At 40.9% G+C, this 27,722-nt stretch overlaps 1 protein-coding gene across 1 annotated transcript in view; it reads right to left on the bottom strand.

The window, feature by feature from the left end:
• Positions 1-27,722, bottom strand: part of LOC128733182 (uncharacterized) — a 95,711-nt gene that overhangs the window by 22,995 nt on the left and 44,994 nt on the right. Inside the window, exons 2-10 of the mRNA XM_053826856.1 lie at positions 25,424-25,530; positions 24,759-25,363; positions 24,595-24,693; positions 24,330-24,539; positions 23,850-24,268; positions 23,409-23,783; positions 22,198-22,221; positions 6,105-6,107; positions 5,010-5,142 (exon numbers count right to left, since the gene is read on the bottom strand). Of these exons, the coding sequence (XP_053682831.1) occupies positions 5,010-5,142; positions 6,105-6,107; positions 22,198-22,221; positions 23,409-23,783; positions 23,850-24,268; positions 24,330-24,539; positions 24,595-24,693; positions 24,759-25,363; positions 25,424-25,530 (1,975 nt within the window). The remainder of the gene's footprint in view (positions 1-5,009; positions 5,143-6,104; positions 6,108-22,197; positions 22,222-23,408; positions 23,784-23,849; positions 24,269-24,329; positions 24,540-24,594; positions 24,694-24,758; positions 25,364-25,423; positions 25,531-27,722) is intronic.

The raw sequence follows: 27,722 nt of genomic DNA on the forward strand, positions 1-27,722 counted from the left end.
TTCTTGCTTCGTGATTGGTTGTTGGAAATGACGTCATCAAAGTAGAAACGCGTTTTCACGCTTCGGCTTATAATTCAGTCAATTTTCAAAAGTTTTCCAAGATATTTACACCAATTAATCGAAAAATCGATTTGGAAAATATTGAAAATACAGAAAACTATTGATTTTCAATGCGCGTCATTGAAAAATTGAATTATTTTCATATTTTTGCCTTCCCTCGTAAGTGCTTCCCTAGCACGGATGACTGAAATATATACGGTATAAGCTATGGGTTAAGCTTCCTTATGATTGTATTTAATTGACGCCCTATAGAATCCGATCGAAAATTGTTGAGTAGTCGTTGAGCGTGTGTTATAGCTGGAGCACTCGTTTCGCTGCCGTGAAGGAATATATGGCTGCTGAAGTTCCGGAATTGGCAGGAAACATGCTGCCCGCGACAACGAAACGATCAGAATTATCATCACTTGCAGCTGGCCATCCGCAACAATGAAGAGTTGAACAAATTGCTGTCCCGTGTCACCACTGCTATGAGAAGTGTCTTTCCGAACATCCAAGCTGTTTTGTTGCTGCCCAAGAAGATGCAAAAGAAGGCTTCAATTTCCAACGTATCACGTCGACAAGTTGTTCTTTTAAGGACAAAACCTAATGTTCATGAAGATTTGAGGAATTTTCGCTCACTGATTTTAATTCTATTTACTTTAGACTGATTCTAATTGTTCGCTTCTTATCAAATAATTTTAACTGATCACCTCTCGCGCTTCTGTTCGTTTGTTGCTGCTGGTTGAGTTGGCCGTCTCGAAAGGTAAGAAGCAGCCAACAAATATACAATGTATTCGGTCAAGCGTCAAAATGCATACAACCATGGGTTTAATAAAATGAAAATTTTAGTAACATCTTTTGCATCTTCATAGAAGAATTTGTTCGTTCTTTAAAGAACGGTTTTCGGTTATTGATGAAACCTAGAAAACTTGGAACTTGGCCGTAATTTTTCTTTGGCAGCAAAAGGCAAACGGCTCACTGGCAACATTGTTCTTTTGTTCAGACTGAAATTGAAATGCTCTATTTTGTTTAACGTAGATGATAGAATGAAGGACCATGAAAAATAGGTGTGGCCGATTTTTGTCGCTTGCTCTGGTACATAATACGTGGTAAGCCGGCGAACAGCATTATTCAAACGCTAGCTGAGCTACTGCCAACATCGTTTGCCAGGGCGCACAAAAGTCAACTCGTGCACATTTGCATTTCCCGGTCGGCTACTGAGCGTGTGTGTGTGTGTTAGTGCTGAAGCACTCATTTCACTGCCGTGATGGAATATCTGGCTGCTGAAGTTTTGGAATTGGCAGGAAATATGCTGCTCGCGCAACAAAACGACCAGAGCATCCTACGTTACTTGCAGCTGGCCACTTGGAGTGGTATTTCATCGTGATTCAAGACCATGCATGAACGGCTTCGTTGATCGCATAGCTGCTGAGGCTTTCCGGTTGGTCCGTTGTAATAAGCCGTCCCTGGTTAGCGGTTATCGGTACTCCAATTTACCGAACAGTGCGTTAGTGCAAGTTTATTGCAAGCAGGAGTTATGATAATCAAACAATCGGTCCTTTTAAGGGCCACCCAACGATTGAAGAGTTTATTATATTTTCTTGCCCAGTTAATACCATAACAACACAGGCAACGAGGGAAAAATTGAATTTTTCACCATTGCGGACGACCAACCAATGACGGTAATAAGTTTTCTGGTCACGGGCGACATTTTCTGCAACTTCCAAAACGTCTGCAGCTGGTTAATGCTTTATTATCAGTGTTCTTTTGTAACCCGCAGAAAAGTTGCGCAGACCTTTCAACTATTTGAAAACTCGTGTACCGTCTACCGATTAACTGAGGAAAAGCACTATTCAACGTAGAAACAGATCATAAAAATTTATTTACTGGCTTGGTTTCGTGTTAATAAAATAGATTCAATCAGTGCATGGATATAACTCCAAAATCGGTCGAGGATTGAACCTATACAATGTTAGTACTTTGATAAACGTTACGTATGTAGGCTGTTTACATGAAGAATCGTATTATTACATACATGGATGCATCCTACTATCGCTACAAAGCAGGGATGCCAGGTGATTTTTTGAAAAGTCTTCACGAATCAAGGAAAAATGTCTTCATTTGTCTTCCTTCGGCTTTCCGCCCATTTAAACTGCATGGTGAAGACATGTCTTCACATGTCTTCAAGTGAAGACATATCACTTTTTTGTAACAAAAATGTCTTCAAAATGAAGACATGTCTTCACTTCTGGCATCTCTGCTACAAAGAGACTTACGTGGTCCAACGTCAACTTTGCGGTCGTGTCTTGTGCACAACCCCTCTGATTTTTTCTTTTGTTTTATGTCCAGTCTCCTCTTTTTGCCTCGAGTTCCACCTCTTTCACCCCCGTTTTCTTCGTTCCACCTTTTTTCTCTTTTCATGTCCCATTTTCCATCCTATTCTGTTATGCTTTTCTTTCAGTTTTCTTATTTTCAGGCCAAGTTTTTTCTCTTCTCTAAAACTTGGAACTGGATTTGAAATCGGACTTGAAATTATACTTGAAATTGGACTTGTCGTTAGACTTAGCGATGGATATGAAATTGACCTTAAAGTAGGAATTCAAATTGGATATGAATTGGACTTTAATTTCAATTGCACATGACATTGTACAGTGTACCCCTGTTCGTTTGAACGATTCCTCATGTAAACCTGAGAGAGAGTTGCGAAGACAGTCTTCTTTTTCTCATGCTTTGACTGTTCTTCTTCTTCCTATTACGTTTGCTTACATTTTCGGCCAAATAAATCAAACTTGTGCGTGAACTTCTCATCGGATGCGTAAAGTGTGCATTTTATAATAACATATTTTGGTGCTAATTGGCCCACAGGTATTTCAGTTTTTTCAAAATAATTAATTTACAATTGAGGAAAACAAGACTAATACAATTTCAGATGTTTGTTTTTTACAAAAAACACCAGCAGCAAACTTATCAGAAATATCAATACTTTTCTATTGTTGACCAACGATAACGTCTGGCTGCATCTGACGTTAGATTTTTTCCTCTCCGCGAATCTCTCTTAGATGCAAACTAACGGGGTTAGTTTTTAATTTGGACAACTGGCAACCCTAAAAATGCTTAAACTTGTATGAACTGGACCTGCTCTTTGTTATTGTTTTGGTGGTTTGATTCTTGATTCAGTTGGCAGTTGCAAGCGCTGAATATTTATTCTCCGATCGGATTTCTATCGTAATCGTTGGGAAACAGATTAAACACGCTAGATCAGTACAAACAAATCGTGTTTATGTGCATTGTCTACATAAGTAAATGATGTTATGTTGAGAATGACATTTGAACCATTTTTAATTTGCACGTCGTGCAAACCAGCGGGGTTCAAATTAAAAAGTGTTCAGATTAAAAACGGTCAAACGAGCGTGGGTCCACGGTATTTGGAATTAGACTTGAAACTAGAGTCAAAATTGGACTTAAAATCAGTGTTGAAAATGGAGACTTAAAACTAGAATTGATTTTGGATTTTTAACTAAACCTGAAACTGGAACTATTTTAACGCAATTAATTTACTTGTGAATAGTTTACGAATATAACGGTCGATTGAATTGGGAACGGGGTATGAAATGGGGAAGGCAACTAGGAAGAAGCGCCCAACATAGCTCTAGCCATCCCAAGCCCCTACCTAGCGCCTCCACGTGGCCATATCTGGAAATACTTCAATTTGTTTAATTGAGTAGCCAAGCTAGGAGGTGCGGGATCGTGCGGTTTTCAGTTCCTAACCTTACAAATGTAGTTTTAGGCAACCATTAAACTTTATTTTCAAGTATTATATGATTTAAACTAATATTTTTGGCAAACTAATCTATTTTCAGAGAGCGAAATAAGGCGCTATATCCTTGGCCAATTGCAGCCTGGCTTCTGGTCTAAATGCCATTAGTTCATCCCTGAGGGTCCGGAGTATCACTTAACCTTTATTAGCAAAGATACTCCCAACGATTGTAAATAAATCATTATCTATGTATCTATGTATGTATGTATGATTGATTCAAGTAATCGTCATTTTCCAGGATGCCTTCAAGAATTGGCTGCGTTAGTGTGAGATTAGATTAGATTAGATAACGGTCGATTGAATTGGGAACGTGTGCGCGTAGAAATAAGTTGAGGTTGAGGTTGATAGGTTGCTAGCCTTCTAGCAAATATTCGATAGAAATGCACAAATGAAACCTTAAAAGCGATCGTCACTAGTTGGTTATCAAGTAACCAAGGCAACGCTCGCATGTATATCAAGTGATGCGCATTTTATAATATTATCGTACAAAATCGACCGAAGGGGTTCAAAAATTTCATAAACATAGCCTACTGACTACACTCAAGTACTTTTTACACGGTTTGTTTTTTATTTTCATTATTATTAACGATGGTAACTCTACCAGAAAAACCGAGAAAAGACCTGGAATTTTATTTTACCAGGAAAATTCCTTCCCGACTACTATTATACACCATTATTATGAGTGGTTTTCGTTCACAATTTCCATCAAAACACAAATTATACATCGTCACAAAATAAAGTTAAGTTTTAATAAACTGAATAAAATAATTAAACATAAAACACATACATATAGGCAACTATTGCTAACAGCTACAATCTAGCAAATACGACACTTTAAAACTAAATTATTTCACTACATCGATAATATCTTAACGTTCGTAAGAGAATTAAAAGAAATGCAAAACGACAACCAGCTAGGCTAGAGAGAAAATCAAGCCAAACAGCACAGCGGCATTCGTGACGACGGTGACGGCGACGGCGACGGTGGCACCACGGGCGGCAACGTCGCCGCCGGGGCGGAGTCTATGTCCGCTTTGCGACAACAACCTCCTGCTCCTCCTCCTGCTCCACCGCCATCACTGCCCGCGGTCGTCGTCGTCGTCGTCGTCGTCGCCACCGGTTGGTTTGCCGGAATTGCCGGTGGCAGTCTTACCTTGTTCAGTGCCGCCAGCACCTTGTCCGGCATGTGGTCCTGCAGCATCACCGGTGAGATAAGCACCTCGTCGAAGTCGGTATTGTTGGCCCAAATCGCCTGGTACACTGGTTCGTGCTTTTTCAGCATTTGTCTGTACCGACAGGTACGATGCGATGGCATGGAATGGACGAAAGGAAAAGGTCGTTAGTGAAATCGATACAGTTGGGAGTTGATGATTTACTCTATCTAACTATTGTACAGTCTCTAAAAGGGGACAGTTTCCAAATTATTGGAAAAATTGACTAAACTAGCAGTACAAGCAAAACTCCTTCAAGCAGTAAATAAGCAATGAAAAACAAGAAAAAAAAAAGGAAAATTATGCACGGCCTTGTTCAACAATCTCACAGTAGCTTTATCATTTTTCCACCAGATGAAACCAAACAACGCTCGGGCCTTGAGCCCGGGCGCGATAAAAACCACCGTCGGAAACCGACAAAATTGGCAAACTGTCCTCAGTTTCTGCCAACCAGCCGTTTAACTGTTGTTTGTACATTATTTGGACACTTGTCAGCGTTTATTTTTTTTGCTCAACCACTGAACGACGGAATGAATGGAACGGAACACGGAGCACACCACGGAGATGGACTGTGTTTGCTCTGTCGGGGCAGTTTGACCCATAACAGAGCGTCGTTTATTTGCTGGCCAGGCCAGACCAGGCCAGGCCAGAGGGAACACGGAGCAGAGAGCGCATAAATCTCCGAACTTTTAAACCCAATTATACGCTGCTGCCGACACAATAATCGAGTTACTTTTAATGAATTCTATCTCGGTGTATAAGAGGCAAAACAAAACAAAATAAAAAATACAACGATTTTCACAGCGGAAAAATGGAGGCAATCAGCAAAGGGAAAACAAAAGGAAAGCTCGTTTTGGAGGTCTGAACTGAATTGAACTGATAATAATTGTTCTACTAAATCAACTGTTAGGCAGAGGTCGACTGTTAACACCGTCATCATCATCGCAGAGAAGCAGCGAGCACAATCAAGCTGAGAAAACTAATTTTCATTACGGGCACGAGGATGACAAACGTTCGAACGTTTTTCTCGATACCACCTACTAACTAGTGACTACATATGTGGGACTCCCACAGTGGGAGGGGGTTGCATAAGAGATCCTACAGATACAGTGGGTGGGGTGCAAGAAAGCTAGTGGGTAAGAAAATTGAAGATGTGAAAAGTTGTCTATGAGGCGATAACTTGATTTAGAATTAAATTTTCCTGGTTTTTGTTCGTGAGTACAAGAGTTTGTACAGCTGGTGCTAAACTTACGGTCACGTAAGGAACGAAGCGAGTGAAACTTTCTGAATTATGTACGACGACTCAATACAATTTGATTGGCAAACCGAATTGACCTAATTTTGCATCACGCTCGATAGTATAATAAAACTCGGAAAACATCTGGTGACAAACTACACGATTTTTTTATGAGTATTTTGCACTACTATCTATGTAAGAAAATTCAGTTTATGTTGAAGTTGAACCACAGTTGAAAATAATTCGCTTTTTATCCTCTAGAATTAGTTGAGTAGCAATAAAATCTATACCGCGAGCTGACTACATAATACACTCAAGTCTTTTTTTTACACGGGAGATACGTGGCGCGTAAACCAAAATAACTGAAAATTCAAAAAATGTTGTCAAAACAACCGCGTTACTTCGAAAAATGTTGTAAAAAACTACGTTAATTCAAAAATAACCGAAAAAGCTATTTAAAATCCAAAATTCGTCGGAAACACCGCTCGAATTTAAAATATTGCTAACAAACCGCCGTAATTCGAAAAATGATGTAAAAGAACCGTGTTAATTAAAAAATCGTCATAAAAAAACGTGCAAAAAGAGACTTGAGTGTAGCTTGAGTTTGCTCAACCGAAAAAATCTTGTATCTTCCATTGAAAATGCACTACATAGATCGATTCTCGGTCAAATTATGTCCAGCAATTCGGTAAATCTAGTTGAAAACTTTTGACTAATCCACTGTATTCATCAGATACAACTACAGCATCTGGAAGCCACAACAAGTTACAAGAATGTCTCACATTTTTTGCAAATATTTTAATATTTATCAGAATTGCAATGAATTGCAATGAAGAATAAAATGAATGAAAATTTTCATATCTATGATATTCATCATATCATATCATATCATTCATATCTATGAGACTTAATAATAGCAGGTTCGACTGTACTATCGAGGAGGAACTTCGAGCATTGAGAGTGTTCGAAAGGTAAATGTTAAGAACCATCTTCGGTGGTGTGCAGAAATGAGCAGAAATGTGAAAAAAAACACGTCAAATATGTTAAGTTTTATAACATAATAAGACCAAACAAAAAATCACAAAATTTGAAAAACAAATTCAAGCCAAACTGCACAGTTTTAGAAAAAAAAATTGGTCCTAATCAGGGAATCAAAAATTACGAACGCACAACAGACGACGATATTGTCCTTACTTGAAAAATGTTGGGTCAAAATGTGATGAAAATTTTTCACTGTTGCATGAAAGTAAGGACAACAACAAGTTATTGTAGTTATTTATCATGGATACAGATGAGCCATGACAACCATGCTGTCGTTTGCGGAAGAGACACACTGTTGCATGTAATACGTATTGTAAGCAACAAAAGCAAACCTAATCATGTCGCACTGTGTGGGCAGCGGCCGTGTTTGGTAGTTACCAAGGTAACATTGGTAACTTACCAGTGTACTATGGCACAGAAAGCCAAATTGGGTGGAATAAATTGTTTACTCAGTAGTCGTTGATTTTAGACTATTTACATGTTAGCAACAAAATCTTGATTTAGTATGCCGCTTTTTTGGCATGAGCTATTTTAGGGTGACCCTTAAATTAACCAAGATCCAGAAACTATCTTCAAAACCAAACAAGATAGAGTAATTTTTACTTCAGCAATTTTATAGCTTGAAGTATTTTGAGTAATATTGCAGAAGACGATATTCCTCTATCTCGCACTGTTTCCATCTTAGGGCGTTTTTCCTGAATCAAGTTAGGGTGACTGTGCTATTTTGAGATTTTTTTCCATGACTTTTTTATTTTGTATTTCTCGCAAAACGCTTCTTTAGATGACGTTTGAGGCTCAACAAGGCGCAACTTTTGGTGAAAAAAGAAACTGGCTATCTACTTTACTTCTACACTTATATTAAACTAGCTGACCCGACAAACTTCGTATTGCCACAAATTAACCTGTGTTGTACATAAATCATGAATCTCGGATGATCTTTGTCACTATCTCGAGTTTTGCAAGCCCCCCAGTGGGCGGCGCTTCCGACGGCGGGTCACCGGCAACACTCGCGACCGTCTCGTCCTGAATGATCTAGTGTTACTATAGATAGTTTTTGTGGTCTTATTATTGATTAATGTTTTATGGAAGAGTCTCGAATTTCTCGAGTTGGATTAGTTTTTGAGTTTCGCAAAAATTTCTGTTTTATTTTTATGAGAGTCCATATCCCCCTACCACAGGGGTGAGAGGTCTCTAACTATCATAAAATAAATTCAAGACTCAAAAATCTCCTACATGCTAAATTTGGTTCCATTTGCTTGATTAGTTCTAAAGTTATGAGCAAATTTGTATTTCGTTTGAATGGGAGCCCCCCCCCTCCTAAAAAGGTAAGAAGTCCTAATTCATAATGGGAAAAATGGTTGCCTCCAAAAACACCCACATGCCAAATATGGTTCCATTTGCTTGATTAGTTCTCGAATTATGAGGAAATTTGTATTTCATTTGTGTAGAAGCCCCCCCTCTTGAAGTGTGGAAGGATCCTAATTCACCGTAGAAAATATTTTTGCCTCCAAAAACCTCCACATGCCGAATTTGGTTCTATTTGCTTGATTAGTTCTCGAGTTATGGGGAAATTTGTATTTCATTTGTATTGGAGCCCCCCCTCCTAATGTGGGAAGAGGTCCTAATTCATTACAGAAAAAATTCTTGCCTCCAAAAACACCTACACGCCAACTTTGGTTCCATTTGCTGGATTAGTTCTCGAGTTATGAGGAAATTTGTATTTCGTTTGTATAGGACCCCCCCTCCTAAGGTGGGGAGGGGTCCCAATTCATCATTGAAAAAAAAATTGTCTCCAAAAACACACATATGCCAAATTTGGTTCAATTCGCTTGATTAGTTCTCGAGTTATGAGGAAATTTGTATTTCATTTGTACAGGAGCCCCTCCTCTTAAAGTGGGAAGAGGTCCTAATTCATTACAGAAAAAATTCTTGCCTCCAAAAACACCTACACGCCAAATTTGGTTCCATTTGCTTGATTAGTTCTCGAGTTATGAGGAAATTTGTATGGAAGCCTCCCCTCTTAAAGGGAAGAGGAGTTATAATTCCTCTTATAAAGAGGGGAGGGGTCTCAATTCACCATAGAATAAATTCTTGTCACCAAAAAAAACACCCACATGCCAAATGTTGTTCTATTTGCATGATTAGTTCTCGAGTTAGGAGGAAATTTGTATTTCATTTGTACAGGAGCCCCCCCTCTTAGAGTGGGGAGGGGTCCTAATTCACCGTAGAAAATTTTCCTGCCCTCGAAAACCTTCACATGCCAAATTTGGTTCCATTTGCTTGATTAGTTCTCGAGTTATGAGGAAATTTGTATGGAAACCCCCCCCCTCTTAAAGGGGAGAGGAGTTACAATTCCCCTTATAAAGAGGGAGGGGTCTCAATTTACCATAGAATAAATTCTTGTCACCGAAAACACCCACATGCCAAATTTGGTTCTATTTGCTTGATTAGTTCTCGAGTTATGAGAAAATTTGTATTTCATTTGTATAGGAGGCCCCCCTCCTAAAGTGGGAAGAGGTTCTTATTCATCGTAGAAAAAATTCTTGCCTCCAAAAACACCTACATGCCAAATTTGGTTCCATTTGCTGGATTAGCTCTCGAGATATAAGGAAATTTGTATTTCGTTTGTATAGGAGCCCCCCCCCACTTAAAGTGGGGAGGGGTCCCAATTCATCATAGAAAAAAATTTTGTCTCCAAAAACACACACATGCCAAATTTGGTTCCATTTGCTTGATTAGTTCTCGAGTTATGAGGAAATTGGTATTTCATTTGTACAGGAGCCCCCCCTCTTAAAGTGAGGAGGGGTCCTAATTCAACATAGAAAATTTTCTTGCCCTCGAAAACTTTCACATGCCAAATTTGGTTCCATTTGCTTGATTAGTTCTCGAGTTATGAGGAAATTTGTATGGAAACCCCCCCCTCTTAAAGGGGAGAGGAGTTATAATTCCCCTTATAAAGAGGGGAGGGGTCTCAAATTACCCTAGAATAAATTCTTGTCACCGAAAACACCTACATGCCAAATTTGGTTCTATTTGCTTGATTAGTTCTCGAGTTATGCAGAAATTTGTGTTTCATTTGTATGGGAGCCCCCCTCTTAGTGGGGGGAGGGGTCTCTAACCATCACTAAAACCTTTCCTGGCCCCAAAAACCTCTACATGCAAATTTTCACGCCGATTGGTTCAGTAGTTTTTGATTCTATAAGGAACACAGGACAGACAGACAGACAGACAGACAGACAGACAGACAGACAGAAATCCTTCTTTATAGGTATAGATTTTGTGTTAAAAATAGGCCGTTTTCAAATGTTAGTATCTTAGAAAGATGCGAGCAGAATTAAAATCGGTTGATTGCTTTTTAAAGAAGGTGGTTTTCTGTGCATAATATCAAAAAATTGGAGAGGGGATTTTCTCAGAGGGGATCTCAAATAAATCAACTTTGAATATGTAGGGTTTCAACAGATTTAAGTATATAAAAATTATCGAGTTGCGCCATAACTCCGGAACGCTTTGACTGTTCTACAGTAAACTTGACGTACATGTTTCTTGACATAAGTGAATCAGCACAGAGGGTTGACAAAAGAAGGGTGGTCGCTAAAAAGGGGGGAGGGGGAGGTACAAATAAGTAAAAGTGGCTGCGATTATCTTGCATTTGGACCGTTAGAAGTTGTACATGTGACTGGGAGATAAGAGGTAGAGCGTGTGAAAAGATGGGAGGGTCACAACTACGGGAGGAGAACAATATAAGGAAGGCTTTTGTTTCTCTTTCATTATCTTCGGAGAGACGTACAAGTTGCTATAGACAAAGGGGGCGCTGACCGAGGAGAGTTAATCAAGGGGAGGTGCAGATATGTCTAAATAAGATACAAAGCTTTGTTTTTTGTATTATAAGAATTAGCAAACTGAAACGTAGTGTTGTGAAGTCCGTATTCGTGTGGTCCAATTTTCTCTCGTGATTTTCTTCTAACGAACACACATGCATTAGCACTTTTTTCGGATTCCGTTTCTGATGTTCCCATGCACTGCGACAAGTTTTTGCCAGTGTGCATTTAGTTATCAGCCACGGTCGTCGCTCACGCCCGTCATTGCAACCCAGTAGTTGATACCTATCATCGCTACTTGTCTTCTGTCACTTAACGAAAATACTGTGTCTACCCTTTGTCAGCTCCCCCTTTTTGTTGTCCTCCAGCCACTTGTAAATCTTTGCTCTTTCCGGTAATCCCAATAAATCGACATAGCGTTTTTTATGTTTTTGAGCCTCCCAATGTCAATAGCCAGCCTGTTCCCCTCTTTCAGAAACCTCATCTTGTCGTCCAGCTATTTGTACAGCTGCTGTCGTTCCAAGTGCAAGAGAAACTTATCCCTTTATCCATTTGAACGTTCCTCCACACTTGTAAGAGACCTAGACCCACTTGCGTTACTACCCCCCCCCCCCTGCGCTGATTCTTTGATGTCAAAAACTTGTATGCCAAGTTTGAAGAACAACCGTCCAGGCGTTCCGGAGTTATAGCGGATAATACATTCACCCTCCCCCTCTGTCAAATTCTTCCCATTCAGGTCTTCCATCTGCACGTAGACACTTATTTGTTTATTTATTTGTTTATTCTATAAAAAATCATCTGACAGCATATGGTCTTAATGATCTAAAGTAACGTAATATATCACATGCTTTTGTAAATTCGCTGACGGAAGGTCTTTGTAGACACGTTAAAATCGAATAAATGATAAAACTCTTGGAATCGTTCGCTCTCACTTAACATTGGGTCATTATTGCCATATACAGTGTTTCTAGGAGGTTGTCGTAGCCACTGTCTGGGCCTTAGAATGCGCTGTGGTGCGTTGATGTGAAGTTGACCAAGCAGGACTATCAATTTCACCTTGTAAAATTTTTGCACCAAATACAGCTTGGTTGGCATTTCGTCGATCTTCCAATGTTTCGATGCCAATCAATGCATACCGGTCTTTATAAGGAGGCAGGTCTTGCGGATTCGTCCACGGAAGGTTACGTAGCGCGTATCGAACAAACCTACGCTGCACAGATTCTTTCCGGGAAATCCATATCTCTTCATATGGCGACCTGCATCTGTTTGCTTTCTGAAAATCCCTATAACGGAAGTGAAACAAAGCGTTTTTTCATATATTACTCCTCGGGGGCCATCACTTGCGCAACTGTAACCGATCTAAATGAAAACGAAACGCAACCCATTTTACTTATTTGGACCTCCCATCCCTTGATAGAGACCACTCCCCCTTTTGTCAGCCCTCAGTGATGGTTCCCTTATGACAAGGAACATGTGTGCCAAGTTTGGTGGAGAACGGTCAAGGCATTCTGGAGTTATGGCGGAATATACAAATATACATCCACTTTTATATATTTAGATAGATAGATAGATTGATTTTCTTGGGAATCCTTTTATAATTTTTTTTGCCTTTATGTTAAACGAAGTAAAACGAAAAAGCAGAAGAAAAGATAGTTGAAGCAATAAAAGTTTGTTCCAATACGTTCTGTAGTTTCTGAGAAAACGGTACATAAAGTTTAAAAAACGTGATTTTCCAGAAGCGGCGTTTTATTCCGTCGAGGTTGTTCCACGCCGCACTGGAACGCTTATGTGTATGATAGTTTTTCGGCCACTTCCCGTGGTCGGATCATTACAAAATCAAATCAAAATCTGAAAAAAAAAATAAAATTTTTGAATGTTTTAGTCGTTTATGTCCCCTTAACTGAATAAAAACATTATCTCCACTGTGCTGATTCTATAGGCGGGCAATATGGCTCTTTTGTGTGAGTGGCTCTGAACCATCTATTGTCTGCCGCAAACCGATCCATGGTCGGTGTTAAGTTAGACAGAACCGAGTGGCATAATTCTGACTTCGAGAAAAACGCATTCAAAGTTGGCTGCATTCGAAATCATCTTCTAACTTTGGCTGTTTGCAACATTTATGTAGTCTGATTAAGGTAAAATGTTGCTTAGAAAATTCTTGATCGTTTGCTATCATTAACTTATATTTTAAAATTTTGCGACTTGGTCCGGTCTGATTTAACAGCGACCATATAATATCGCGACAAACAAGCGAGTTGAGTAGTCGAATCAAGCAATCCAGTCAAGCAGTTGGGGCGAGCAGTCAAGTCGAACAGTCAAGGAGTGTTGAAAAGTTCATAGCAGCGAAAAACTCAATGAGATTTCAAACACATGAAATTTCAACCTTTATCACAAACGAGAAACTCACATATGAATTTCTCTCGCTATTATACACGCGATGTTTCTGTTGCTATGCGATGTGAACCAAATTCAGCTGTGAGCATTTTGCTTACTTCTTCCACAGCTGGTATTTCATACAACGAACCAGAGAGCGAAAGAGAATTAACCGCCAGAGAAAACATCAGCTGCGAAAAAAGCTAGCACACATTCATGAATTAAGATGGCAAATATATTGGCGAAATTTACGTTTTTCCTTCGCGGGAATCGACATTTTCTTAACTAGAAAGTAACAAGCCTAATAAGAATTAGATAAACATGTAAGTTAAATGTGCGTTTTAGCTTAAGTATGCGATTTATTTAGAGTTTCATTTCCTCATGCTCACTCACAGCTACGTATCGCACGAGACAATGCTTATGCTGTTCAACAAGGAATTTGTATGTATATGTGCATAGCTCCAGGTAGCAGTTGAAGCAAAGCAGAATTTGATCAAGCGGGAAGAAATAGGGTAAGGAACGAGTTAAGCAGTGTTACCTATTTTAATCAGTTGAACATAAATGATCCGAAAATGCACTTTTTTATTCATATTTTCAAAATCTTTTGATAGGATCATCTTCACAAATCACTTAACCATACATTTGATTCACACAAACACAATTTACTGGGTTTCCGACAAGAAATATGATGAATTAAAAATTGTTGTCCAAAAACGTACATTTTTCAGCTGCTCTTCAGCAATCGCCACCTCGCTACTAACGAATTCATCAAATTTTCAGCACTGATTACAACCACTCTGAAAGTCAAGCACTCAATTGTCACATACCATATTATTCACTATCTTTTTTTCTATTATCTAAGGCTTTGTCACTAGCCGAAAGTTTTATTATTTTCTAACAAAACTGAAAACAAATTCTGAATTGATGGAACCTGTTCACCAGTAGCAGCAGCTGCAGCACAACTGATGAACTATTGTGTTGCCAAGATACTGTTTCGGTTCTGGAAATAAGAATTTTAAGTTTGAAATTAACTGAAACCTCCTATGGTGAAAACGAGGTTCAATACTTTTAAGAGAAATGTATGTTCACAATTAATTTTTCTTTATTAAAAACAACACAAAAGACAGCTTTTTCAATAATTTTCGAAGATTTTCTCAGTGATTTAATGAAGCAACGATGTGTTTCAATGTTATTTGCTTTGACAACACTGTTCTAAAGTTAGATCGTGTGCACTTCTATGTTTGCCTCTTTTGTTCTCCCACCATCCTTATGAACAGCGAGTGAGACGTCAAACTCGCAGTTTCCCATAAGAACACCAGAGAATAAAAGAGACGACGAATACCGTTTGCCGAACGGTGCGGTGAGTGCATGCCCCGATAAACAATTTAGACAGATGGCATTTTACGCATATGCCGATACGCTATGCCGATTACGCATCAGATGCCGATTAGTAGGTCGCGGATAGGAACGCGAACTTACTGAATAGGGGGAAAAGTTCGAGGGATTTTTTAACGGGACGTAAAAAAATTCAGATTTCAGGATTGCTGAAAACAGCACCTTGCGGGTGAAAATGGGTTCGGTGTGTTCAAAATTAGTTCCACCGCTCCAACTTTTAAAGCGAAAAATCAAAAGTTTAGCTCAACAATAGTGTCTTCTAATGGTAACAGCTTGAAGAACTAAAGATAGCAAGAAGATTGGTATGCTGATATCCCCCACTTAGTCAACCCATCGCTTGTAATAAGGTAAAACAATCAGTGACCCGCTTAGACTGCTTAAAACTAGTTCTTTACCCTACGTGTGAGTTTTGTGTTTCTTGCTATGAAAACAGGAAAACGCACGCGTGATTTTTTTATGCATAGGATCAAGCTGACATGATTCACAGTTGATTTTGATTTTTGATGAGTTTTGAGATTTTGAGTTTTTAACATCACTGCAGTCAAGTCGAGCAGTTAAATCAAGTTGTTCAGTCAAGCAGTTGAATCAAGTACACGCAAGTCGCTTTTTACGCGAAGGATACGTCCCGCGTAAATCAAAACCGCGTAAATTCCGAAAATCGTGTAAAAAAACCGCGTAAATTTCGAAAATCTCGTAAAAACCGCGTAAATTCCGAAAACCGCGTAAAAAACTACGTAAATTCCAGAAATCGCGTATATTCCGAAAACCGCGTAAAATCCTGAAAACCGCATAAAAATAACCGCGTAAATTCCGAAAACCGCGTAAATTCCGAAATTCGCGTAAAAATAGTCGCATAAAAAACTGCGCAGAAAACGCGTAAAAAGCGACTTCAGTGTAGTCTAGTCGACCACTTGAGTCGAGCAGTCGGAGAGTTGAGTTGAGCAGTTCATTCGAGCAATCGAGACGAGCAGTTGAGTCGAGTAGTCCAGTCGAACACTTTATTCGAGCAGTTAAATCAAGCTGTTCGGTCAAGCAGTCCGGTCGAGCAGTTGAGTCAAGCAGTCGAGTCGAGCAGTTGAATCGAGTGGTCGAGTCGAGCAGTCAAGTCAAGCAGTTAAATCGAGCAGTCCAGTCGAGCAGTTTGACCGAGCAGTTAAGTCGAGTAGTCCAGTCAAGCAGTTGAATCGAGTAGTCTAGCCGCGCAGTTGAATCGACTAGTCTAGTCGAGCTGTCGGGTTAAGCGTTTCAGTCGAGTAGTTGAATCAAGCAGTTAAGTCGAGCTGTCGAATCAAACAGTAATGTCAAGCAGTTGAGTCGAGCAGTCGGGTTGAGTGGCTAAGTCGAGCAGTTAAGTCGAGCAGTCTAGTCGGGCTGTTGGATCAAGCTGTCAGTTGAGTCAAGCAATCAAATCGAGTAGTCTAGTCGAGCAGTTGAATCGAGCAATCGGGTTGAGCAGTTGCGTCGAGCAACCGATTCGAATAGTCCAATCGAGTAGTTGAGTCAAGCAGTTCATACGAGCAGCCGAGTCGAGCAGTTGAGTCAAGTAGTCCAGTCGAGCAGTTCAATCGTGCAGTTAAGTCGAGTAGTTGGGTCGAGTAGTCAAAAGTCAAGCAATCGAGTAGTCCACTCGAGCTGTTCAATCAAGCATTCAAGTCGATCTGTCCAATCAAGCAGCTGAGCCGAGAAGTCGAATCGAACAGTCCAGTTGAGCAGTCCAGTCGAGCAATCAAATCGAGCAGTCTAATCGACCAGTTCAGTCCCGCAGTCTAGTCAACCAGTTGAGCAATCGAGCAGTCCAGCAGTCGACCAGTGAGGTGATTGAGAATACAACCCATTGATACGAAAGCGTGACGTCTTGTCAGGGTCCTGTTTTTAGTTACCGATAAGCCCCTTATGGCGTCCTGTCGGAGACCTGGTTTTCGGTACAGACATAAGCCTCTTATATAAATAGAAGATTATATAAATAGATTTTATTGGCTTCAAAACGAAAAAAGAGAGATATTTATGGTACCGATTTTGATAACCGAAAAAAACCGAAACTTCACTTGAGACCTTAGATTATGGCGTCTCTTCAACTACAATCGTTTGTCCAAGTAAAACGGAGGTATTTCGCTGATTTCGCAATATCGAATCCAGTATGTACAGCTCAGGGATAGTTCTGCCAAATTTGAGAATACCAGAAAGAAAGGTTTGGCGAAATGCCTGGTCCATTCCTGATCGTTCTTGGTAATCGGGCTACGCGCGTAGCGTAATCGCAAATAATGCCTGGTTTGGCTTATCGCCAAACCTTTCCTTTTTGTTAAACATTATTTAATCCCTCTTCTCCTTAGAGTGGGATTTCGATTTACTGGGTCATTTCTTTTTACTAAGCCGATTTCAGCAGAACGTTACCGTGAAACTTAAGTGCCTACTTTCATACAATGTTTTCAGAACCTGTTGAATACCTCTATTTCTTACTCTAAAAATAGAAGCGAACCGCAACATAACTAATAAAAAATTGTTTTAAAGTCGAAAAACTTCTGTGCTCCCTTAAGGCCTATGCTCTTCACGATAGTACAATGCCGAATGCAGAGCATAGATCTTCGACGCTATTTTGAATCAACTTCTATTATACTGTCTAATATAACTTGGTTGTTTCTTAACGGATTCCCGTTCTCTTTTCACCAATCGACTGGAAAGTCTCTTTTTATACGGTTTATTTTTATCATTTTTGAATTAACACGGTTTTTTTACATCATTTTTCGAATTACGCGGTTTTTTACAGCATTTTTCGAATTAACACGGTTTTTTTTCCGCGGCACGTATCTCCTGTGTAAAAAAAGACTTGAGTGTTTTATAAAATTTTCATGATAGAAGAAGATACAAGTGATGAAAAAATAGTTTCCGACATGCCCCGGGATATCTCCGGTGTTCATTGAGTACTCAAAATATTCTAGGAAAATTAGAAAAAATTGACTGCCGAATACAATTGGGTCGAAACAACTAAAAACTGATTTTCTCGAAATATTTCCAACCCCAATTAAAATTAAGTCAATTATTTTGTAAAAATTGAAGATGAGTGAATTTTGTCAAAAAGCCCATGTCCCAATCATTTTGTCTAACTTCTGTAAATATCGAAGGCAAATTCTGCACACCATACGGACTCGATCGGAACGGGCCCGATCGGAATGTAGACTCGAAACGAGCAATTTTCACTGCTTCTAATTGTGTGTGTGCAAATCTATGATAGGTACAGTCTTTTTCTACAGCACCATAATGCAAAAAAAAAGTTTCCAAAATCAAATCGTAGTTACTAGGCCGAAAGCCGATGGTCGACGATATAATACTATCCAATATTATTGTATCACTTTCTCCCCGTGCAAGTACAATGCCGAATGCAGATTCTAGTTTGTACAGTTTTTAACCGTCATTAGTCAGTCATCAGTTCAGTCAGCTAAAAACCGGAAGGCATAACCGATTTTTAAAAAAAAGGTTGTTGAAACTCTATAATTTGTTCAACGAAACGGCATAGTCATTTAGCTATAATTTTTGAAATCGGTTTGCGTTTTTTGCTCTCATTGTAATAATTTCGATTTTGCTGAAAAAAAAACTAGTCAAAACATTTTACAGAAAACGGAGAAAAAGTTTGCTTTTAGTTCTATTTTCTAACTAATTAATCACACATTCCACAGAACGTCCACAGAACGTTCCGGTAAAGTCGTCACGAAATGTAAGCACTAAATGTTTCTTCTTTTACAAGAATAGGATAAAGAAAAAAGTCGCTAAATATTTGCCTAACATGCACATTCGTGTGGGGTTATATTGATAGTTACTGTAGGGGAAGGGCGGTAAAGACGGACACCTTAAGGTAAAGACTCAATATCTACTCAAATATAACTGTATTGATTCCAATTTTCGTATAAACTGAACCTTTAAGTCTCTGTCTAATAAAGTTACAACGTGTACTGGAAAATTTCTTCCAAAATTTATGCATTTTTTAATATTATAAACATCATGTATAAATCAGAGTTTCTGCGCATGGGCGGGAAAGACGGACACTCGCAAAAAGGTGTCACGCGTCGTTGAATTATCAGTATTAAGAAAAATTAACATATTTCATAATGTATTTAGAAAAGAATTGGTTTGGGAAACCCCCTTCCCGATCCCCCCTTTGAGCGAGAAAATAGAATGGTTCACTTCAATATTTTAATTGGTGACGAATTAATCGTTTCTAAAAGTTGGCTCATTCCAACTGTTATATGACTTCTGGTTACTTTTACATATATAATATTTATTTATTTATTTATTTATTATATATAATTCATCTGACCTTAAAATTGTCTACATGAATAAAATCTTATTCTAAATAAGCTCTACGCAATCTCTGTGCAAACAAGTGTGACGGTAAACCAAAGTCAAAAAGTTCCTCTACATTAGAAAAGGTCCTGATACATTCAGTTATCGGTTCGCTATATCCGAACGCCGTCCGATGAAACTGCGTTTGAACTAGTCCAGTTGATCGCAACGGTCGTTGTGATGCGCAAAAATTAATCATGGAAAGCAAGTTTGGAGAGTCGATTTCGCCATTGATAGTTTTTGCTACGAATATTGCTTGTTGCATCTTGCGTCGGTGTTCAAGGGTGTCCAAGTCGAGTAAACGGCACCTATCTACGTAAGCAGGTAAGATATCCGGATGTTCCCAGGGCAAGTGTCGCAATGCTAGTCGGATAAATCTCCGTTGCACACGTTCAATCCGAAGATTCCATGTTAGCTGTTTAGGAAACCAAACAAGACTACAATTCTCCAGTAGTGGACGTACTAGGGCGCAGTACAATGATTTAAGACAGTGTGGATCCTTAAAGTTCCGACCAATTTTAAAGATGAAACCAAGCTGTCGAGATGCTTTGGAGATAATCAACTCACGATGTAGATTAAACGTCAGTTTGGTGTCCAGCAAGACGCCGAGGTCACTAACTCGGTCCACTCTGCGTAACTCAACACCATCGATAGTGTAACCAAAGGTGATCGGGTTTTTGATGCGGTAAAAACTCATCACTTCACATTTAGCTATGCTTACAATGAGCCAGTTCCGTATACACCAGTCAGTGAATAAATCAAGCAAATCTTGCAAGCGGCGGCAGTCGTCTATATTTCCTATCGATGCAAACAATTTCAGGTCATCGGCGTACACTAACTTGCAGCCAACTCCCAGCAGCAACGCAATATCGTTGAAGAATAGCAAGAAGAGTAGAGGTCCCATGTTACTTCCTTGAGGGACTCCAGACTTATTGGTAAACACCGATGAAACACTACTACCCAGTTTCATACGAAGTACCCTACCACTGAGGTATGAGTTCAGCCATTCAACCATCTGTTGGGAGGCACCAAGTCGAGACAGTTTTCGTAATAGTATTGCATGGTCAATTCGATCGAAAGCTGCTTTCAAGTCAGTGTAGATAACATCAACTTGCTTCTTGTCCTCCATATGCGAGATACACATCGATGTAAACTCCAGCAAATTAGTGCAAACAGATCTACCAGGCATGAAACCGTGCTGCACCGTTGAAATATAGTTCTTAGTGCGGGACAGTATTACACCACTCACAATTATCTCAAACAGTTTAGAAGCTGCAGAAAGGCTAGTGATTCCTCGATAATTCCTTACGTTGAGACGGTCGCCGGTTTTGAATACTGGAAACATAAACGATTCCTTCCAAACTTCGGGAAATCTTCCTTGTGCGAATGACTTATTGAATATGAAGCATAAAGGATTGGCCAACACCGCTATGCAACGGCTCAAAACTACAGCTGGAATCCCATCAGGTCCCGCAGAGAACGAACGCTTTAATTTTTTAGTGGCGGTTATAACCATGTCGGTTGTAATGCTGAACAAACCCAAATCCACCAAATCGGCTGGAACGTGCGCAGCCGCAATTTCAGCATCACTATTAGTAGCTTTTTCATCAGCAAAGACGGAAGCGAAGAATTTCGCAAACAGCTCACAAGAGTCAGAAGTTGAATTGGACTCAACACCATCGTAGCAAACGTTCAAAGGAATCGAAGAGGATTTTCGTTTGGAGTTGACAAAATTCCAAAAGTTTTTCGGTTGCCTCTTAAGATCAGTTTGCACTCGCAGTACATACGATTTATACAATGAAGCATTCAGGCGGCGATATTTATCACTAGCATGTTTGAAATTGGACTGAGTCAATGGCGTTCTCCGATGGCGACGAGCACGTTGAGCACGGTTACGTTCCCGCTTCAGTTGCCGTAGACGAGGGGTGCACCACGGCGGGGTGGCGGGCTGTTTTACAAATGGGACATTCCTACTCAACCACTGAGAAATGATATTGCAAAACCGTAAAGCCATTTCATTAACATCATCGCAATCGAGTAAGACACTCCAACCAGTTTGCGCTAAGTATTCGGTCAAATCAGCAAAATTGATGGAATATGGAAGTATTTGCAATGTTAAATCGTTGTTGGGCGTTGTTGTGAACCCATTTTGTTCAAAATCTGTGTGTCCGTCTTTCCCTACCGTTGGGTGTCCGTCTTTCCCGACTTGGATACCATTTTTTCAAACTTCAATAACTTTTTACTGAATATTCAAAAATTCACTGGGTTTCCAATGGATATTCAGTGAAAGATCAAACTAACGCAATGTCGTCGGTTTGGCATGAATATGTTGTTTTTTAGCGATTTACCAGCTATTTTCTTCACGCACAAAATTACATCGGTTAGCGTATATACGCATTTTTTCTTTGTTTTGCTTATAAATTTGTCAGCAACGCTGCTAAAAATCGGCAGTTTAGTTCAAAAGTGTTAATTCAATCTATAGAAACATTTCCCATCATTGATTTGCTTCAAAAAATTATTGTTTATGAAATATGACAAGTGTCCGTCTTTCCCGCAGTGTCCGTCTTTACCGCCCTTCCCCTACTGCTGAAGTTATATCCTTTCTCTACCAGTTTTTGTTAAAGGCAAAAAAGTTTCAATCTAGCAAGCAGGACTACAGAAAAGAATCAAAGCAAACTGGATAGACCGAAAATGTCTTCTACGAGATAGGGTGACTAGCTAGAGAGCTACCGGGGTTTCTATTTTTAAAAAAGTCTGCTTTTTCTATATAGGCAAGTTACAGGAAACCGAGCTGCGCGGGTGTGGTTGCGGGGGCTTCGCGCTAAAATAGCTAAAATAGGATTTCGGGTTTTTTTTCTCGGTCGGTTTTCGGGGGGCCACAGCTTTGTCTGTTCGTGCTACTATTAAAGAGTAAAGCCTAAGCGAGCGTACCTCCAACCTTTCTCGTACTTGTGTCTGTGGCGGAAGGGAGGCCGGCCGGCCGGTCGGGCCCAAGCGATCGCGGAGCGAGCACAGAATACAGCGATTTAATAGGAGTATGACGAAGAAGAAGAAAAAAACAAGACGTGGGAAAAAGGAGACACAAAAAAAGAGACAAAAAGTGAAAAACAAGCTTGAATGCAAAAGTAGGCCATGACGCGGGTGATGATGCAGAGCAGAGCAGAGCAGAGCAGAGTGTTTGTGTGCTGTGCTGTTGGTTGGTGGTCGGATTCGGATGGGGAAGGTTGGTTAATCGTTTATTTTGGGGTGGCTTTGCCACACACAGTCCATTGAGCGGGTTAGCAGAGTACAGAGGCTGCTGGTAACCCGTGAGCCATGAAAAGGAAGCAGGTCGCCAGGCTCGAAACTGGTGGAATCGTACGATGATGGAACGGTTTACGGTTGCTTCGAAATATTCCGGCCGCGCTGCGGCGGGAAGTATGGCAGCTCACGTGACGAATGATGGATGGCACCGTGGATCAGAGAGTAGTAACGTCCGTTAGAGGAAACCAGCTTACAGGACTAGTCATAAATCAACGGGGTCGAATGCTCGGTATGTTGGAAAGTGTACCTATTTTGAAGTTCATTGAAAATGAATTTGAATTGGTTTGTTTCCTTCAGTGTAGGAACTTGGTGCAATCAAAGCAACCTGACGGAAATTGTCACCATTCGCATCGTACTTTGACAATCCACATGTAGTAGAAGTTCTTTGAAAAAGTGTGCCATCAGCTGGAGGAAGAGCAGACCATTTGCCACATTTGCTCACCGAAATGGAACAGTAGAATGCATTACGGGATTAGCAGGACTTGTGTGAGGCGGGTGTTACTGCAGCCAGCGAAAGCGAGACTGTGGCAGCCAGCCAGTGTCAAACAGAGCGGCGGAAATGTGCCAATTTCGGAAAATAGAGTGCCATAGATTGTGCAGGAAATGCTGTTTTGGAATTATGACTTTCTCGTAATGGAAGGGAGAATGTGCGAGCACGGCCTGTTTGCTGCTGCTGCTGCTGTCTGTTGCTGTCCGTGCAAAACGCGAAACGGTTTGTTTGGTGCTGCAAGCTATAGTGTTTTTGTGTGCGTGTGTTGGAAAATTAAGCACACAAGCGATAGCATCGCGCCAAAAGTTTGCAAATATTCCAACGTGGAATCTGTGGAAGCTCTACTTACTCTTCCTGACTCGGATGATGCCGAACGATGTGAATGATCCGTCCGGGCGGGTAGAGCGGATGGTGCAGCGTCAGGGCGATGGAGTTGTCGTTCGGATGCACCGTGCTTTGGCGGGCACTGTTCCGGTCCTGTTCGTAGCGGCGAACGTTTTCAACCTTGGAGGACATTTCCGTCACCGAAGTAGGTTCCGGTCCGCAGCAGCAGCAGATAACCGAGCAGGCTATCGTTTTCCACTTCGGATCGATGCTCCGCTGGATGGCGTTGATCAGGTCCGCTCGCAGGGCCTCCATCTGGTGCAGGCCGATCCGAGGCACCACATCCTTGCCGACCACCACCGACGTGATGAAGGATTTGCTGTACTCTACGGCTGGCATGCTGGAAAATAATTGAGAACAATTTGAATTTTTCGTGTCAGAAAAGAAAAAACGATAAAGTTGGTACCTCAGTAGTCCACCCGGCGGTGAATAGCTGTAGCAGTGCAAATCATCGTACTGCTGTTTCATTAAAATGGCCAAAATTGCCGCCGTGCCGGCGCCCAGCGAGTGCCCTACCAGGACCAAACCGAAGGTTTGTGTCCCCCGCGCTGGATTGTGAGCCAACGCTCGCTGTATGAGATTCTCTTCCTCCAGCTTGTTCTTAATATAGATTGCTGCCTGTACCATGCCCTTGTGGCCCAACCAATCTTCCCGCGGGGGTGTCAATGGCAAGCACTCGCCTTCGGCGTTGAGATCCGTCAGGACATCCTTCATGCTGAGTGTGCCCCGTATGCTGACCACCACCTTACCGTAGTTATAGTCAACCGCAACGAAGAAGGGCGTTTCTCCAATGTCTACGTGATATGTTGCGTAGATAACCTCCACCTGTGAAGATTATCCGGAATGATTAGCGGAGCTAATTCGACCTAGTTTCGAAGACACTCACCTCTCCAACCTGAAGCATCTTTTTCAGTGCAGCATAGTTACAGAAGCAGCAGTTGTCCTCGATTACATCTACGCCGGATTTTCGCCGGCAGCACGACAGGCAGCAGGTCAGCTCGGATCCCAGCTGGCAGACCCCGGTTCGCGAGTGACTCATTAGGAACATGGGCCAACCGTAGGCACCTTGGGCGAAGTACATGTAGCGAATCACAGTCTGAAAACGTTCAAAACTCTTATCTTGACTCCGAAAAATGCTTACTGAAACTGACCTGAAAGTGGTCGTAGTCCTTCGAATCGTTCAACGCCAGGAAGTGAGTATTGGCGGTGATGGGAACACCCGACAGGAACTCGTAGGTACCGTTTTTTCGCTGGAAAATAACGCCATCAGTTTCACTTACTTCACTTTGTGCGCGCAAGCGGGGTTCAAACTCACCTGCCGAACGACGGCATCCCGCTCGAGCTTTTGAAACTTCCTGAGCAGCACCAGTCCGGCCACCACATCGGACGGTACCACGTCCAGATCGCGGAAGAAATCGCTCAACAGCCGGGCAATGTCGGTGAACGAATTCCGGCTCCGATCGCTGTTGCCCATGCAGCAGAACAGCAGCCGGCACCGGTGGTCCCAGCTGTCCTGGTAGGCTCGTATCACCTTGCGCTGGCGCCAGTTACGGCTCCGGCTGCCGCTGCGTTTGTAGTTGAAACGGGACTCGGACTCCCGCATCGATCGTTGGTACTTTTTCATCTTCACCCACGATCGACCGGCCGGATCGAACGTGCACCAGATCGTGGTGACCATACTGAAGATCACCAACAGGTTGCAGATGATCACCGCCAGGATGGTTTCCTTCGGTTCCTGGATCGGACAATCCAGATAGTGGTCTCTCATCCACACGACACCCAATATCAACCAGGTTAGATCCACCAGCATAACTAGTATCCGTATGTACAGCAGGTAGGGCATGGCTACACGGGGTCCCGTGTCCAGGATGCTACCTCGCATCGAAACGATACAGATGGCTAACTCCAGCAGGGCACAAACTACCGTCAAAGTAAAAAATCATTAACAATTAACAATTTTTAAGGGCAAACAAAACTTACGGCCCAAAATCACCAGATAGCCAATTTGAAAGTACCACAGCAGCTCTATGCATCGTACCGAGAGGTCGTACTGGAACAAACCAGTTACCACAGCTAGCACCAGGAGCCTGCAAAGAAAAAAAAAAACAGGGAAAAGTCAACGATCAAACACAGTTCAGTGCGTACGTGCCCACAGCAAAGTTTGAAATTTTCCGTCCGATAATAATTGGCCAAATTAGGTAAACACGTCCTACCCTACCCTTCCCTTCAAAAGAGGCGTTGCCTCTTTCAAGGACCAATTAAAAGCATCGTCGGAAAACTTTTCCTTCCACCATCCGTTTGGGGGTTAAGTTTTTGGCTCAAAACAAACAAACAGGAACGAACGAACTCCACTCTCTAAAATGAGGCACGTCGTCGTCGCCGTCGTTTTAAAACATCCTTTTTTGAAAATGTTGTTTTGAAAATCGTTTTTTTCTTAATCTACAAAACGTATTTTGTCAGGCTTTGGGAATGGTTTTTCCGGCCGTGCCGGCCGTGCCGGCCGGAGTGAACGAGGCAAAGTGAGGTGAAATTATTTGCAAACAAACCTAATCAAATCGAGAGACCACTAAAACCGTCGAATTTGCTGGCTGGCGAGGAGGTTCGTCGACAAGGCAAACACGGGTTTCTCTGTTTCGTGCTGTTTGCTCTGCTCTGTTGATGCTGGGATGTGGTTTGATTGATGTGATGCTTGTTGCAGCTTCCGTTCCCGGAATGTAGCGACCGTGTGCTAACAAACTAGCTGGCACACCGTTTGCGAGATTCCATTTTCCTTATTTGAACGCTTTTAACCTATATATTGTCTTTTAACGCATTAACCAGATTTTTGCTTAATAACTTCTAAAATTTCACGGCCTTATGTTTAGACTGATGCTAGTTTTTCAGGGGTTTCATCATTTCTGTCTAATCTCCGTCTTTTCTCACTCGTTTTACCTTTTTTGTTTAATATTCTCTTCTTTGTCCAGGTTTTTGTTACAATTTTTCCTTTTTTCAGTCTTGTTTCCTTCTTTCCTGTGCCGTTTTCTTTTCCGTTTTACCTTTTTCTGTTCTCTATTTCTCTGGTTTGTCTGGGTTTTCATCGGTTTTCTGTCTCAATGCCGATTTAATATTTTCCCTTTCTCTCCATTCTTTTAACTCTTTTCCTGTCCTGTTTTATCCCCTCATCTTGTCTAATTTCCCATTTTTCCCCTTCGCACCCCGTAACGTCATGGAGCTCCTATAAACTTTCTTCTACCATTTCCTTCGTCCCTTGGGAAGGCAATTGTTATAAAAAAAATTCAAATACTTAACCTAACTTACATAATAAGTCAACAACAAACAAACATCAGTTCAACAGTGATCTAGTTTTAAATTTTCTTCTCTCTGATTTCGTCTCTTTTTATATTCTATTTCCCATTTTAATTTTTCCTTATTGTCCATATAATTTCTCTCCATCGTTTTTCTGCTTTTTCCTTTAGTTTTCCCATTTTTCGGCAGTTTTTAAAAATTTTTGGGTGCCTTTTTTTTATCCGTTTTTTTTTTGCTTTTGACGTAGAACTACGTCTTTGATTTCTATTCTATCTATATAGGGGTGCACTTTAGAAAAACGAAAAGGGAACATATAACGAAAAGTGGTTATAGTTTGCACGCTTATAACTCAGTCATCCGTCAATAGATTCTAGAGATATTGGTATCATTCGATTGCAAATTTTTCAAAAATTTATTATAATACAGTAGATTACATGTTTCCTTAACAGACGTTGATTAATAAAGAAAATATTAGACGACTATTCATCATTTCATTATTTTCATTTTTTCGTCTTCCCACGTCAATGCTTCCCTAGCACGGATGACAGAAATATGTAGTAGATGAGCTATGGGTTAAGCTCCCTTATGATTGCCTGCCTTTTGCTGCGCATCGTCATTCGGTCGCGACACATCGGCAGGAAAGGTTTTATTTGAAACATTGCTTCTGCTTGCTTGCCTTGAGTCTAGCATCAAATCGGCAACCAACCACACTAGGGGGATCGCTGCATCAATATGGTTTTTGCAAAACATATTCCGAATGTTAGATGCAAACGTTTCAGCTACTTCTCTTATCACCGGCTACTTCTCTTATCATTCCTCCTTTTTTGTTCTCTTTCTTCTTTGCGTCTACATTTTTTATTTTCTTGCGTTGGTTGGTGGTTCCGGGTTTCTTCCCTATTTTTCGTTTCGTTTTCTTTCTTATGTTGCTCCTTTCTGCCTTGTTTTCCAGTTCCGGCTTTTCCATCTCTCTCTCTCTCTCTCTCTCTCTCTCTCT

Source organism: Sabethes cyaneus, chromosome 1 (assembly GCF_943734655.1).
Source record: "Sabethes cyaneus chromosome 1, idSabCyanKW18_F2, whole genome shotgun sequence".
Classification (NCBI taxonomy): domain Eukaryota; kingdom Metazoa; phylum Arthropoda; class Insecta; order Diptera; family Culicidae; genus Sabethes; species Sabethes cyaneus.